The 17,665-nt window shown below is 36.2% G+C and overlaps 1 protein-coding gene across 1 annotated transcript in view; it reads left to right on the top strand.

The window, feature by feature from the left end:
- COL24A1 (collagen type XXIV alpha 1 chain) overlaps positions 1–17,665 on the top strand; it is a 423,812-nt gene that overhangs the window by 35,883 nt on the left and 370,264 nt on the right. The window contains exon 5 of the mRNA XM_024119550.3: positions 2,469–2,522. Coding sequence (XP_023975318.1) covers positions 2,469–2,522 — 54 coding nt within the window. The remainder of the gene's footprint in view (positions 1–2,468; positions 2,523–17,665) is intronic.

A 17,665-nucleotide genomic window follows, 5' to 3' on the forward strand; every position in this document is an offset into this window, starting at 1 on the left:
AGAGGCTGGGCCCGTGAGCCATGGCCGCTGAGCCTGCGCGTCCGGAGCCTGTGCTCCGCAACGGGAGAGGCCACAACAGTGAGAGGCCCGCGTACCGCAAAAAAGAAAAAAAAAAAAAAAAAAAAAAAGATAATCAAATTTGTAGATTAGTGACTGGGTGCTACTTGTAACATTATTCTTAGTTATAAAGTGATTTCATCTGCAGTTGATAGTCCAAGGTGGGGTTCTTTTACTTTGGGAAATGAAAAAGAGTGGGCGGCCTTAAAATAGTACATTCCTGGATTACATAATGGAAAATATTGGAGCTATAAAGTAAAAAAATAATTGTCCTGAGGAAAAAAGCTGCCTTAAGGATAAGCAGTAGTTTCTCACATTACACAGGTCCAACAAAAGATTGATTGCTGTGTTAGAATTAGTTTCTTTCCAACCTCAAAAAAAAAAAAAAAGAATGGACTTCTACTAGCAGAAATTCTTCAAAGAGCTAGAAAAAGAATTGTGATTGTGTGTTATAAAGACAAATGCAAATGCCATATATGATCCGCTTTCTTTACTGATTTTTATTTATCATATAAACAATATAATGAAAGATCACCCGAAAATGTTACTTTAAATGGTCCTATTCACATCAAGATCTTGTCCATATGAGGCTGAAGTTGATTGCTCACTCCGTTCTAGCTGTTTAACATTTCTTTCTCTATACTTGATGACCTACCACATTCCTCCCAGAGTGTCTTCTAAACTTTCCCCCTCTCTTCCAGCCAGCAGACCATTTCTGTCCTCCTACTTTTCTGTCAGGAGACCCTGGATCCTACTTCCCTGAGGGACTGAGTTCACCTTTGCACTAAGTGCATTCCCTCTCCACGGTTAAAGCTGTTCTTCTCCCACAGCATGACCTTTTTCTCTCCTTAGATTTTTATCTTATTTGGCAACAACCAGCAAGTTATCTTTTTTAAAAATCCCAAACTTTCATTGATGCTAATTTTTCCTAAAGTTATTGTCCTTGCTCATTCTTGCACTACTGAGCTTTGTGAAATAATCCTTTATACCCATTGCACCCCCATCTACATCAAAAACTCATTTGTTAATCCTTATAAATTTTTCCATCTGCTTTATTAAAATTTGTTTTTGAAGACTACACAAATGAGATGTCATGAAATCTAATTTTTTCCCTTAGTTTTCATCTTGCTAGATATACCTTCAGTGTTTGCATTGCTAGCACCCCTCTCCTTTCTGTAACATAATGCTCTATTAGTTCAGAAGTGAAAAGACAGATAAATAGATAATTAATAACTATTTATGTGTCAAGAGGGAGGTGTAGCTGAAGAGCGCAGGGGTGCGGTACTAAGCCCAAATGAGTATAGGAGGCCTGGAAACCTGGAAGGCCTTCTGGAGATGAATCTTAGTCTTCTACTTGCTGGTTGTGTGAACCTAAGGTTCCCCATTGATAAATGGGAGTAAATAATCACCTTGCAGGATTGTTATAAGGATTAGTAATAAAAAAGTAAAGCATTAACACGGTTACTTGCACAATAGTAGGTATTTAGTAAATAGAAGCAGTTATTGAATTCAAATTGACAAATATTCCTTTTTTTTGCCTCCCTTGTGTGGCTTTTGGGATCTTTATTCCCTGACCAGGGATTGAACCCAGGCCACGGCAGTGAAAGTGCCCAGTCCTAACCACTGAACCACCAGGGAACTCCCCAAATTGACTATTCATTGAGAGGTTGCTATGTGCTAAGTACTACACTGGTAATATTAAAAACAGCCTCTTTTCAAAGAATTTATAATTCTGAAACTAAACATATGTCATAAGGAAGTTAAAATAGCAATAAAATATTTAAATGACAGAAATATCCCAAGGCAATATACAATTAATTGCAAATAAATTTTACATGCAGCAATTTCTGTGGAACTGAGTAGGAAAGAGAAATCCCTTCATGCTGGTATAGCCAGTATTTAAAAATAAGGTGGTGTCTCAGTTGATGCTTGAACGTGATTTGGGCAGGTGTAGGGGGGCAAGGTTAAATGAGGTGAGTGTTTAAGGTACACATGATAGCATTAACAAAAACCCAAGTGCAGAAAGGGTTACCATATGTTGAGAGGAGAGTAACTAAACAATTGCACTTTGTTATTTTTAGGCTTCTTACTCTGCGCAACTTTTAGAAGTAGCACTAAGCAATGTGGCTGGAGATAGGGGGGGTAAATAAGGGACGTAATCACCTCAAGGGCAGTGTTTTGAAACAAAAACAGAAACCACAGTTCTGCTCTATAATTAGTCTTCTCCAAGACTGAAATATCCAAGATCTCAGAAGAGATGAAGAACTTTGTAAAATAAGATATCCATTTTAATGAATTACATAATATTTATTTGAATGTTATAATAACCACTGTCTGTTATTTGTATCTAGATCTGTGCTAAGAATGATCTGACTTTTTTTTTTTTTTTTTTTTTTTTTTACTGTTTGCAGGGCATACCAGGGCCACACGGAAATCCTGGGTTACCTGGATTACCAGGTCCAAAGGTGAGTGATTATTAGTATCGTAAAGAAGATCTTTTAACTTTTAAAGCCAACCTTGGGATATTGAGGATTGAGGATCTCTGTCATTTCCAGAGCATGATTCTTCAGCAAGATGGTCTTAGGCTGGCAGAGAGCCAGGCTCCTCTGAGAGCCCACCACACTTGGATTTCTATATAGCTAGTGGTAAAGGCAAGCACAGCCCTGCTTTGGTATTCCAAAGTCTTTATTATCAAAATATGATGGCAATATATGGAAACCTCTGAAATATACAGGTTATGATTTGAGTAATTTACCTTAAATCAAGGCTGTTTTAATGTATAGATAAGTACTGAGGAAATAAAATATCATTTATTTCCCTGTTCCACACTTACCTAATATTTTTACCTGAAAAAGATCTGTGAGGATAATGCTTATAGGATACTCATATTTTTATGAGAAAAACTAACCTGAAAGCCTGTATATATATGAGCATACATTGTTGTGTAGTGGTATCATGGTAGATAATAGTGTGATAGATAGTAGTATGAGTATAGTAAAAACGGATGGAAGAATATATACCAGGCTGGTTACCTTGAGAGCAGGTATGGAATTGGAAAGATAATCAAATGTATATATATGCGTAAGCATTAGGGTTCTGGTTTCCAGTAGCATCATGAATATTTCAGGGTCATTAATAACCATTCTGCTTATTATCTCACTCAAAAGTAACCATATAGATGTTACCATATAGATATAGGTTAAGATAGGATAGAGCTTAAGAACACAGGTTTTGGAGTCTTAACTGATTGGGGTTCAAGTTTTAGCCCTCTTGATTTGTATGACTAGAAGAAAATTACTCGCTTAGCGGCTTTAAGCTTCACTTTCTTCTTCTCCAAAATAGGAAAAATCATAGTATGTCCTCAGAGGGCTGGAGTGAAGGCTAAATAAATTGTGAGTAAAGCCCGTAACAGTGTTAACATGTCATAAGTAGTATCATTGTTATTAATATGTAATAATGATAACAGATATTTTAAATGTAAATTTTCCAAAGTTTCTCATCACTGTCAGCAATATTTTGAGTTTAATAAAATATCTCAGAGAGAAAAAAAGACTTAACTGAAGTCTGGATGTGTAACAGTGAGAAAAAAGACAAATGCCTTCTAAAGAAATTAGAAGTTTGTTCTTAAATTTGTGATTCCCTAGCCTTCACACTTTTTGGGGGACTTTCAGGATATTTAGTCTAGTGAAAGGCTAATGTAGTTGTAAAGACCCAGCTCGCGTTTTTCCACAGAGCTGAAGTTCTAGGGGGCTTGCCATCCTGCTAACACCCTGATCTCCACAACAAGAAGACAGAATGGGGGACGGGTGGGTTTCCACATGGTTTGTGTTGTCCTCCCCTTCCCCTAACTTAGCCAGTAGCAAACAGATACTTGAAACAAACAAAAAAGATAGAGAATAGGGTGAGGAGAGATGAAGGTAGAGATAGTGGAAAGCCTTTGATTTAATTGACTTCTTAAAATGTGTGTACTTATTCAGGAGAAAATACTTGAGAAAATGATGAACTTTGTAACAAAAAATTATCATTGTCCAAAGATTAAAAACAGGATATTTTTCAGTGTTGACTGGTATGAATATGTGTCTTCGGTAAAATGAACTAGGAGAGATGAAATCTTAATCTCAAGATTTCTCTTTAATATTAGTAGTGTGAGTATAATTTTGACTATAACTATTTACCAATAACATTTTTATGAACCCATATATTAGGGATTTTAAAAACTCCACTTTTAATTTGCAAGCAACTAACTGAACCTCTTGGGAACTTAATTGTATACACCTGAATATTAGTCTTTAATTCATATTTAATTTGATAATTTGATAACCATGTTCAAAATAGCCAAGACTGACCATGATTTGTTTTAACTGCACATATTTGTGGAGGATATTAGATTGTGACAGGTGTTATAAATCACCACTGTGTCTTAAATGAATCAAGTAAAGCTTGTATCATGTGGTTTGTGAAACCAATTTTCCTAGATATTTAACATGCACTTTAAAGTAATCGGGATTAAGAGACCATTCAAGGCTTATACTTTATAATCCTCTTATAGTATTTATTCAAGACAGTGCAATAAAAATGCAAATTTCATGCTCTCAACAATAAATTTTGACATGTAATCACAGGATTTATTTTCCTTTAGGGAACAAAAATCCCTTTTAGATTAAGGGATTTTAGAGTATAAAGACATTTTCAGCATTTTTCTCTTACCAGTTATTGTTTAGCAAGAATAACATAGAATTATTGGCCTCTAAGGAAATTGTATAAAAATTCATCTTGCCACTTGCACAAGAAATGATCTGTCCATTTCAAAAGGGGTTACCTGAACCTATGAAGAGACCAAATTAAGGCAATTGCAAGTTTAGAAAGGTTTAACTGAAATGGAAAATGCAGTGCATTATGGAATCTTTATACAGTCGTATTTGGATTAATATGCTTTATAAAAATTGTTAGAACTGATACTGACCGGGGTTCTTGGCCTTCCCTAATCAATAGAAATTGCTAGTTCCTTATATGGGGTGAGGGTAGGGGTGTGTCCAAGGGTCGGGCCAGAGGGGTGGCTTAGGTGTTTTGCCCACCCCTTTGGTGGTGTTGCCCACCCTTTGGTGGTGTTGAGTTCAGGGGGCATGCACAGTACTGGGCTTTTGCTCCCAGCTCTTCAAAAGTGGCAGTTGGGTTTTGTTTTGGTCTTTTTGTATCTTTTGTCCATAATTTGTCCCAATTGCACATGCACACAGTTATTTTTAGTCCCTGATAGTGTCTTTGTTGCTTGAGGAGAGGTTTGTCCAGGTGCAGGCATTGCAGCACTGCAGCAAAGAGTTCCAGGTCCCAGCCTGTCTCAGAACCAAAAGATACCTTATATAAGTTAATGGCATGAAGCACGTAAAACATCTGGTAGAATACTTATGTGTAGTTGACACTTAAGAAAACATTATTTCCCTTTTCTGGAGGAGCTACTTATAAGGTAACTAGGCTATTTAGAAATGCAACTTTTACTGAAAGTATCACATTTATTATTAAGTAAAACAAAAATCTTGTGGCTCTTATGAATGAAAATACCTTAATATAGTAAAGAAATATGTTCTATTTATAAGACTATTTAAAAGTTTATAAGAATAAAGCTTATTTTGCTAACATACTCTAGATTGATGCAAAAATTAATTTATTTTCTGTTATACTTTTACAGTTAAGTTAGTATTTATCATAAAGGACAAAAAGTGTAAACTGATCTTTGGTAGTTCTCAACTCTGTTCAAGCAAAATGAGTTTTCACATATCTGTTCATCTTCCTTAGTAGATTCTGAGTTACTTGAATGCAGTGGCCAGACCTTACTCATCTTTGCCTTTGTGTCCAGCCCAGTGCCCAGCATGTGTTGGGCACTCAGTAAATGTTAAACTGAAACAATGAGCAGACTTAACATTAGAAACAAGGCACTGGCATCATAAGGGAATGAGAACTAGCACTTATTAAGTACCTAATTATTTTATGAATGCCATCTCATTCAGTTCCACTTCAGTTAGGAGTACTGTTCAGAGCAGGCTTTATTACCGTCTGCTTTCCACAGAAGAAAACATATTCAGAGAGGAAAGTACTTAACAAAGGTAACACAGTTGTAACTGGCATCAGAATTAGATCTGTTTTACTCTTTCCCTTATACCGATTTGTCTCTACTAACATAGTGAGGAGTTCAGTTATGACACAGCACCTTAAAGAGGAAGGGTTTGGGTAGGGTACTAACCTAATGTAATTAAAGACTTTCTGAATTCATTTAGTAATAGTAACAAAATATGTCCATTCCAAGGTTCCAGCTTATCCTTTGGATACTGATAAAACATATGAAGTCCATAAGGAGTAAAACTGAACTCTAGCCCCTCAGAACTGTGTTGTTAAATTGTTAAATAGTAGAAGAATAAAATGGCACACAAATTTAGTGGATAGGGCTTCCCTGGTGGCGCAGTGGTTGAGAGTCCTCCTGCCGATGCAGGGGACACGGGTTCGTGCCCTGATCCCACATGCCGCGGAGCGGCTGGGCCCGTGAGCCATGGCCGCTGAACCTGCGCGTCCGGAGCCTGTGCTCCGCAACGGGAGAGGCCACAACAGCGAGAGGCCCGCGTACCGCAAAAAAAAAAAAAAAAAAAAAAAAAAAAAAAAAAAAAAAAAATTAGTGGATAATATAGCATTTTTCAGCATTATTAAGACTAACTGATTTAAAATAGAAAGACTATTGAGTTCTTTAGCTGAAATCAGTAGCTGAAATCAGTAGACTAAGGGTAGAAATATTGTCTTCAAAAAATAAAAAAACAACACAAGGAAGTGAATTCTGTTTCTCTATTTGCTAGAGAGAATGACTTTTTTCTTGCCACCAAATGCCTTCTGGGTCCACAGTTCATCATATTTACTTATTTAATATGAACTTTATTTGCAGGGTGCTGGACATTTTTTATTACTATTAACACATGATCAATTATGCAGTAGATCTTTGGACATGAGTCCAAATGCAGAATCTAGATCTTTGGCCTACCCTACACTTATAATTCTAGTCCAGGCAATCTATTTGCCTCCAGATAGTTCGTTTCCCAAAAATGCTTCTTAAAGGCAGCTTAAAACCTTCCCATGGACATTCATAGCTTATGTTACTTTACTCAGGTTCAATAGCTCCATCAAATTTAATCCAGTTAAATGAAAACATCTAACCTTAATAAGCTGCAATAACAATGTCCCATTAGTAATATTAAAAGAGATGTTATCAATAATGTTAAATATTGAATTCCAAGGAATATTTCTTTGTGCTGTTTTATTCCTGGTTTTGACCCTCTGCTCCCATGTCTCCATCATTATTTCTCTAAACTGAAAGTCCCATTTTCCTTGCGTGTGAATTAAATAAATGTGTTGAGTATAGATGCTGACCCATTCTAAGAATTTTTTTACTGAGTCAGATTGCTATGAAAAATTTTCAGTCCAACATTCTGAAAATGTAAAGTATGATAAAATGCTGAAGACTGAGGTGCTCCTATTATTCTGTACAATGTAGGGACCTTTTTGTAAAGGACCAGACAAATATGACAAATATATTAAAATTTTTTCCTTCTAGCTATCAAAGTCTATTGGGTTCATGTTAGAAGGATTCAGGAGCCAATTTGAAAAGGCTTCTGCTAGCCAAAGATTGGTATAATTTGAGCATCATTAAGGATAATAACTGTAGTGGATTGAATCATAACATATCTCTAAATCCATGAGTTATACTGTAGTTAAAAACAGACAAACCCTCATTGGTCACCTTTAGAGGATGCTGGGGAATTACATCTATGAGATTGTCAAATTCTCTGACACCAATTGAATATTCAACAATTCAATTCAATTCTGACACTACCCCAATTTAGTGTCAGACTCCACAGATTTAATGGCTCAGTCCCACAAGACTCCCCACACTTGAGATGCCAGCAACAGATGGGCTGCCCAGGCTACTCACACTTCTGCCTGGCTGACTACACGTTCAGGGAGTCCCATAATCTCTTCCTCTCTCCCAGGTTTGATATTTTACTAGAACAGCTCACAGAAATCAGGAAAACACTTTAATTAGGCTTACCAATTTATTATTAAAAAAATACAACTCAAGTAGCTAAATGGTAGAGATGGATAGGGCAAAATGTGGAGGGTGGGAACCCGGAGCTTCCATGCCCTCCCCAGATGCGTCATCTTCCCAGCACATCAGTGTGTTCACCTACTGGAAGTTCTTGGGATGTCTTTGTTCAAGAGTTTTTATAACCCAGTCTCTACCACCCGCTCCTCTCCCTGGAAGTGGGGGAGGGAATGGGGCTAAATTCCTATGCTCTAATCACTTGTTTGCCTTTCCAGTGACTCGTCCCCATCCTGAAGCTCTCTAGCTCCCCCTCTCCAGTCACCTCATTAGCATAAGCTCAGATGTTGAAAAGGGCTTGTTATGAATAACAAAAGACACTCCTGTGACTCAGGAAATTCCAAGGGTTTTAGGAGCTCTGTGCTAGGAACCAGGGACAAAGACCAAATGTATATTTTTATTATACCACAATGTCATTATTTTGAAAAATGGTAAATAGAAGAAAAATACAGGGAAAGAATAAATTTTTTCTTAAGAAACTGCCTTGCTTTTCTTATAGAATTGAACCTTAGTTCAACCAAATAGTTGACAAAGGGAAGTTTCTCTCTACAGAAAAAGCTAGCAAATGAAGAAAGAATACTAGATTTAAAAATCACCATTTTTGCAATCCTGATGAAGAAAAGGTTGAAAACAATAGAAACAACTCAGGAAGTCCAAAGGCCTTGAGGCAGGAGACTGCTTGGCAGTCTGAGGACTAGCTGAATGAGATAAGTGGTAGGAGATAGATCAGAGACATAGCAGGAGCCAGATTATGTTGAATCTTGTAGGTAAGAATTTTGGTTTGGATTTTACTCTGTGTTGGATATTTATTGGAGAGTTCTAAGTAGAAAGATGACACCATGCAATTTATGTTGTAGGAGGATGGTTCTGGCTATCACAGAGAATAGATTGGGGCAGGGGAAGGGTAGAAATAGGGGCACCAGTTTGGAGACTACTTCACTGGTCTACCCAAGCTCACGCCATGGGTGAGGATGGCATGGACTAGAGTGTTGACAATGGAGATGGTGTAAAGTGGTCAAAATCTAGATGTATTTTGAGGTATAGTTAACATAATTGCTGGTGAGTCACTTATATGGTGTGAGAGAGGAGTCAAAGGTAATCTAAGGCTTAAGCAGTTGAACAGCTGGTATTGTGGGAGCTGCCATCTACTGGAATGAGGAGGAACATGATTTCAGGTTTTTACTTGTTTTGTTTTTGCCTGGGAGGAAATCAAGAGTTCATTTCCATTAATGTTTTGAAAGAACCAACTTTTGGCTTTGTTAAGTTTTTCTATGGACCATATAATATTTCATTGATTTTTAGCTCTATTCTAACATAAGCATTTAGAGCTATGAATTTCTCTCTAAGGACTGATTTAACTGCATCCCACAAACTTTGATGTGTTGTGTTTTCATTATCATTCAAGTTGAAATATATGCTTTCTTCATTACTCATGGGTTATTTAGAAGTATGTTGTTTTTTTCAGTGTCCATCAATTAGAAGCTTTTCTAGTGATCTTATTGTTGCTGTTTTCTAATTTAGTTCCATTGTGCTCAGAAAGCACACAATGGAAGAGTTTAATCTTTTAAAATTTATTGAGGCATTTTATGGCCCAGCATGTGATCTATCTTGATAAATAGTTCACATGAACTTCAAAAGATTGTGTATAGTATTCTATAAATGTCAGTTCGATTATGGTGGCTGATGGTGGTGGTCAAATTTTCTCTGTCCTTACTAGGTTTTTTCTTGTCTAGTTGTTCCATTAATTACTGAGAGAGGTGTGTTGAAATATCCAACTCTGATTTTGGATTTTATTTCTGTAGTGTTTAGGAAGTGTTTAGTTAGTGTTTGCTTCATGTATTTTGGAGCTCTTGTGTGATGCTTGCATATTTAAGGACTGTTATGTCTTCCTGATGAACAGACCTTTTTATCATTATCAAATATCTGTTTATCTTTAGTAATACTCCTCTTCTTGAAGTCTAGTTTGAAAGTAATAGAGCCACACCAACTTTTTAATGCTTATTGTCTGCCTGGTATATATATTTCCTTTCCTTTACCTTTCTATATTTAAAGTGCATCTCTTATAGATACTGTATAGTTGGGTCTTTTATATTTATCTTGGCTTGATAATCTCTGATTTTTAATTAGAATGTTAAGTTCATTTACATTTGTGTAATTTTGGTATGATTGGGTCTTGGCCTTCTGCATTGTCATTTCTTTTCTGTTTATCCCAGGTGTTCTTTGTTCCTTTATTCCTTTTTTCTACCTTCTTTTGGGTTAATCAAATATATTTTAGTATTCTGTTTAATTTCTCTTGGCATTTCAGCTGTATCTCTGATTGATTTTTAGTGGTTGCTTTAGGGATTACAGTATACCTTATTAACTTATTGTAGTTTACTTAGAGTTAATATGGTAATATTTCATGTAAAATATAAGACTCTTGTAACATTACAATTACATTTACCTACTATCCCCCCATCCTTTGTGTTCTGTTGTCATTTATTTTACATCTATGTCATTATAAACCCAACAGTACAATGCAATAATTTCTGTATTAAGTAATCAGTCTTTTAAGGAAATTAAAAGAAGAAACAAACAAGGGAGTCATTCATATTTCCTCATTTATTTTCATTTCCAAAGCTCTTAATTCCTTCCTATAGATCTGCGTTTCTATCTGGTGCCACGCCCCTTTAGCTAGCAGAAATTCCTTCAATAATTCTTCGAGTACAGTTCTACTGGTGATGGTTTCTCTTGGTTTTTGTTTACCTGAAATTTATTTTGTCTACATTTTTTTGAAAGATAGTAAAAAAAAAATTTGTAGAGTAAAAAAAATCTTGGTTGAGAATGTTTTTCTTCCAGCACTTTACACATGTCTGATGTTCTCATATTTTGGCCTTTACTGTTGCTGATGAGGATTTAGCCAACATTTTTATTCCACTCAATATAATGTGAAATTTTTCACAGGATGTCTTAATGTTTTTCTCTTTGTCTGGCTTTTAGCAGCTTTACTATGATGTCTGTAGGAGTGGTTTCCCTTAGATATTTCTTTGGGCTTCACTGAATGTCTTTTTACCCATAAAAATTTTTTTAAAACAAATTTGGGACATTTTTGGCCATTATTTCTTCAAATAATCTTTCTGTCCCATTATTTCTCTCCCTTCCTTCTGGGACTCCATGTATGTTATACTATTAATATTGCCCCACAGGTCACTAGATCTCTGTTCATTTTTGCCATGTATTTTTTTTTCTCTTCTTCAGATTAGATAACTTCTATAGATCTGCCTTTAATTTCATTAAACTTTACTTCTGCCTTCTCCAATATGATGTTAATCTCATCCAGTAAATTTTTATATTTAAGATACTGTATTATCAGTTCGAGGTTTTTAGTTGACTCTTTATATAGTTTTCATCTGTCTGCTGATATTTGTCTGTTCACTCATTATGATCATCTTTTCCTTTAAGCCCTTGAACATATTTATAATAGTTAATAAAATCTTCAACTGCTAATTCTAACTTCTAGGTCCTTTTGTGGTCTGTTTGTATTGACTGCCTTTTTTCTTTACCTCAAGTCAGATTTTCCCTTTTGCATGTCTAGAAAAATTTGATTACATACTGCATGTTGTGGACGATATGTGGATCTTTAAATGCTGTTACCTTTCTTTTTAATCCCTTGGAGACTTGATTTTTGTTCTGTAGGCACTTAAATAACTGGCTCATCACCTTAAACTTGTACAGGTTTGGAAACTTTTTAAAATTTTTTTTATTGGAGTATAATTACTTTACAATGTTGTGTTAGTTTCTCCTGTAGAACAAAGTGAAGCAGCTATATGTATACATATATCCCCTCCCTCTTGAGCCTCCCTCCCACCCCTCTAGGTCATCACAGAGCACCGAGCTGAGCTCCCTGTGCTATACAGCAGCTTCCCTCCAGCTATCTGTTTTACACATGGTAGTGTATATAGGTCAATGCTACTCTCTCATTTCGTCCCACCCTCCCCTTCCTGACCCCTGTGTCCACAAGTCCGTTCTCTATGTCTGCATCTCCTTTCCTTCCCTGAAAATAGGTTCATCAGTATCATTTTTCTATATTCCATATATGTGCATTAATATACAATATTTGTTTTTCTCTTTCTGACTTACTTCACTCTGTATGACAGACTCTAGGTTCATCCACATCAAGGTTTGGAAACTTTTTTAAAGGGCAGATCTGTTTCAGTTTCGCTTATAGTATTAGTGCGAGTACATTAGTCCAAGAATATAGTATTTGCTTCTAAAGTATAACTCTCCCTCAGTTTCAGTGGAAAGGTATTTATCAAACTATTTACCATGTTCTTCTAAAATGATGTGGCTCAAACCCCAAACTTTCTCCTTTAGTGACCAGCAGCTGAAATTTGTTAATTCTTTCAGCCTTTTAGTTGTTGATTTCTGCTGAGTTCTTTGGACTCTATCTCATGAAAACACATGTCAGGATCAGCCAGGAATTGAAGAAAGTCTATATTCAAGCTTTGGGGGAAGCTGACTTTCTTTCTTTCTAGGATTTTCTCCCTCAGTTTGCAGTCATTTTGGTACTCCTACACTCTGTCCTCTGATACCATTAGCCAAAAGGTTTATGTTTTTCTGCTTGAATTCCAGCCACTCCATGCAGACTGAGAAGTGTCTTTAGGAGAAAGGCTGTATAAATGTGTATTAAACCAAGTGTGGTTTCTTCTTTCAAGAGTTGAATCCCTTCCAGCCCTGTTTTTTATTGTTCTGTGCATTCAAATAGTTGTTTTACATATCTTGTCCTGACTTTACAATTGTAATCTTCAGGAGGATTAGTTGCATATATGCTACTCTGCCACTATCTGAACCAGAATTCCCAAGAGTGCCTTTTTGATCGTATTCAATTTGAGAGGACTATTTAACATCCAGGTGGAGATACAAAAAGGGTATATGGATCTGGAGTTCAGGGAAGATATCATAGCTAAAAATATACATTTCAGAGTCATCAATGTATATATGGAATTTAAAGCTGTGGAACTGATGAGGTCACCTAGGGATGAATGTAGACAAAGAAGAGAACTGTCCAAGGACTGAGTCTTGGGATACTACAGAGTTCAGTGTATTAGGAAGATGAAGAGGAACTAGCAAAGGAGACTGAGAAAGAATGACCAATGAGGTTAGGATAGTGGTAGGGACAAAAGCCTGAGTAGAGTAGGTCTAAGAGAGAATGGATGGAGAGGAAGTCTTTTAGTTAACATAGACAACTTTCTAGGAGTTCTTCTCTAAAAGGGGACAGTATAATGGAGCAGAGAAGGGAGATGTGGGCTCAAGGAAAGTTATTTTTTAAGATTGGAGAAATTACAGTGTGTTTACTTGATGATGGCAGTTATCTTAGAAGTAAAAAGTAAAATAATGTAGGGAAGACAGTTCACCAATAATGTCCTGGTGAGAGACAATGCAGGGGTTTGGTTATGAAGGCAGAGTGTTTTGGAACAGGTTAAGGTGAGGTGTAGTGGATTTGGTTATGAGAGCTTTTGAAAGGTGAAAGCCAGATAACCAGCTGAGAGTAAAGAGAGGGAAGTTATGAAATAATCATCTATGAAAATGGGAAAGTGAATCAACTGAGGCAATTACTGGACACACCAAAAGACAAAGCAAAACAAAATCAATGTAAGAAGTAATAAATTTCAAGTAAGATTTGTCAGCATTAATTGTTTCTCTTACTAGGGATAGGGTCAAAGTAGGTAGAGAGTTTATATTTAAGATTTTCCAGGTAAGCTATAAGACAGAGGGAGAAACAGGCAATGGTGTCATTTATGTATGCAAGGAAGTGATTAGAATATAAGACACTGGTATTTAGGCTGGCTAGGGATGGGAAGTGAGACCACGTGGGGGGATGAAAGAGTGAAAACGTGATGGGATCACATGTTAACAGTTCCAGTGGGTCAAATAATTGTTAAAGTTATAAGGGCTTAGAGTGAGCTAAAAAGATAAGAAGTGTTGGTTAGAGAGTATAGTGCTTAAAATTGAGATTATGGAGCTTGTGCAGTTATTGCTAATATTAAAGCCAAGAATATTCAAGTGGTGCTACTTCAAGATTATGTCATTTAGTGTTTCTTTTATGATACTCTACCAATTTAGCTCATTCAGACTCTGAATTTTTAAATTCTAAATTCTTTCCATTAAAATTTTGCTGCACTGTCAGTAATTCACTCAAGAGTTGTGTTCTCTGCTTTTCAAGATGGCCATAATTGTAAAATTTATTTTAATGATTGTATTTAATACTGTTATTTTTAATACTAACTACTAACATCTATGTAATCTATAGGGGATTTGATCCTAAATCTTTCAAGCTAATCTAAGTAGGTATTATTATTATTCCCATTTTACAGAGGAGGAAATTCAGGTTCAGAGCGATTAAATGACTTGTTCAGTCTTTTCACTCTAAATCCCAGTGGTCTTTCCATTATATTGTGTGGACTCCAATCTGATAAATTTGTTTGAACATCTTAATGGGCCTAATACCTTAGGGAGTTTCCCTCCTTATACAGAGAGCCATCTGGAAATCCATAACAGTCTAAAAGAGCTACTCTGATAATGAGGATTTTAGACTATAGCAGATCAGTAAGATAGGTGGGACTTTTGGAATCCTTGAGTAACAAAATGTAGGCAACTTTCTTTTCTTCTTATTCATACTCAAAAGGATATATAGCTCCTTCAATAAAAGTCGTGTAGGAGTAAGTAAAAGTCAGTATTGAAGGTCAAAGTCAATTATGATTAATTTTTAAACATTATTTTTAATTCCAAGGAGTTTTTAAAAAGCCAATCAAGTGTGGCTAAAAGTGTGTCAGGAATCATAGAATAAATAAATAAATAACAAATAAGTAAATATGATTTCCTTCATAAAAAGGAGGGAAAACGACAGAAATTTTGGAGTATTTTCCTTAAATGCAGAAAAGTATGCCCTACTTCCTTGACATTTCAGGCAACCTTGGAATGTTCAATAATCTCTTCCTCATGCATTTTATACTAGGATCAGTGCACAACTGGCCGGGTTAAGCATTTTCTTCATACTGACTTTAATTTCTGGTTCTAGAATATGAGATGATCAATTCAAGCATATTTGTGTGGCAATAAAAGAGATCTGACATAATCTCTTTACATATGTTGCCAAGATGTATAAAGCTTATGAATAAAGAAAAAGGTCTGTCTTTATATCTGATTTTTATTGCTTAATTGATTACTTTCTCACACTCTTTCAGTTTTTTTAAAGTGGAAGATGAAATGTCATATTAGATGATGATGTCAAGAAAGCTGAAAGATAATTATATTAAGGAAGTTGGTATATAATAGAAAATTCAGATAGGACCGAAAAATAAAAGTTTTTAGTGTGAGAATTCTAAGTAAAAACACTGGCCATAAAAAAGTTTTATTATATTCAAATTTCTCAAGGGCTATCATTTCTTAAGTTCCTTTTAAAATTGTTGTAAATATTGCCTCAAATCAATTAGTTAGGCTTTATAATAGGTTAAAATATATAAAAATCAATAAGATCTTAATTTAACAGATGTTGTGATATGAGAAAGAAAATTGACCTGATTTACCAGTACTTTTCTAGGCAGTCTTAACCAATTCAGTTAACTTTTCTGGACCTATTGCTTCTTTCTGTATAAAGGGATTTGCTCTATAAAGGGATAAGCTCTAATCTCTCATAAATTCTAAATAGATTATCTTTTTTTTAGATGAAGAGTTCTTAAATATTAAGATATCACTAAAGCCATTTGTCAGGTCCCGTAATTTTGTAACCAGTGATCTAAAATTGTTTTAGTGGTAGAAGTGGTGATAGCTATGGAAGGGAAGAGGTCAGACTGGAAACAACCTTTTCCTTAAACATTGTTTTTTGATGCTTGGATATAGGACTCTGCCAATGAAGACTCATTTCTAATTTGTAAAATGAAAAGACTTACTGGGGAACATGAAGGACTTTTTGTCTTTCTTCTTTCATCAGTCAGTTTGAGAGCTATTTCAGGAGTATCCCTCCCATACCATTCCCCACCTCTAACTTTGAACTGTAAGCCTAACGTTTTATTTCACCGAGAAACTAGAAGAAGCAGTCAGATGAGAATTAGCTCTCATTTTTTTTCCCCATTACCAAGGCTAGTGACCTAATATCTGTACCCATATATTCTACCTTTGAAATTGTTGTACCAGATTAATTGTTTCTACTGAAATGTCTCTGCTTGGACACTGGATCCCCATCTCCTATGGCATACTCAAGAGAAATATGCATTTCTCCCAACTTATGCTCAATTTCTCCCTTTTTTCCTAGATCATTCCCATCAACAAAATAACTTGCTATATTAGTTTCCATCTTGACAAAAAATTTTAAAAGCCTAAGCCCTCTCTTAGAACTCACATCTTCTTTCTCCTGAGATGTGGTGTACTCTTATTTCTCTACTTGCCTTGCTAATCAAAGCTCCTGTCTTACCACCCATGACCTTCATGTGTTCTTCTTAACCACTCCATTGATACGGCACCTATCAAGGTCACCAACCACCTCCATCTCTCCCAGCAGCCTCTCCTCACGTGACTCATTTTTTCAGCAGTAGTGGACACACACAGTTGGCCATGTCTTCATTCTGAAAATGTCTTCTCTACACTTGGAGGCTACACAATCATCTTGTTTGCCTTTCAACTTACATGCTGTGTCACCTCATTCTCTCTTGCTGTCTTTCCTCCTCCAATTTCTAAATATTAGAACACACTTAGTGAACCATCCTCCTTCCTCTTCTTTTCTCTATATTTACACTTTTTCTCAGTAGTCTCACTCTTTACCATGGTTTCAGATACAATTTATATTCTGGTGACTTTTGATATCCAGCCTCAGCATCCAACAGCACACACAGTTATCTCCACTTAGAAATCTAAGAGACACCTTGCTTTTAACATGTCTGAGAGAGAACTATAGCTGTCATCCAGTCCTACTGTCCTCCCCAATCTTTTCCATCTTTGTTGTTTTCCCATTGTACGTGGACTTGATGCCAATCTGTCTCTCACTTCTCGTCCTGGAAATTCTGTCAGCTCTGCTTTCAATATGTATTCTGTGTTTGGAACCCCCATAATGTCTGTTCAACACTACAGCCAGTGGTATCTTGTTAAAAGTGAAGACAGATCTGAGTAAAAGCCAAACCACAAATAAGGCCTTATAATTCTTTTTGTGTCCTGGCCGCTTTTGTCTCTCTGAAGTGCATGCCTGCTTCTCTCCATTTAGCACTCGTTACATCGGGCAACCTGCTGTTTCTCAGACAAACCTCAGGCCCTTTGCACTTACTCTTTTCTCTGCTGGGGATGCTCTTAGTGATCTCCCTTCAGATATATTTATAACTCCCTCCCTTACCTCTTTCAATTCTCTGGTCAGATCACCTTCTCAGGGACGGTTCCTCCCACTGCACCCAAGAAAAGAGCCCTCTGTGTCCCGGCTGGTCACAGTTCCCTTCCCCAGCTGCTGCTTTC

The sequence above is a fragment of the Physeter macrocephalus genome, chromosome 4, assembly GCF_002837175.3.
Source record: "Physeter macrocephalus isolate SW-GA chromosome 4, ASM283717v5, whole genome shotgun sequence".
Lineage (NCBI taxonomy): Eukaryota > Metazoa > Chordata > Mammalia > Artiodactyla > Physeteridae > Physeter > Physeter macrocephalus.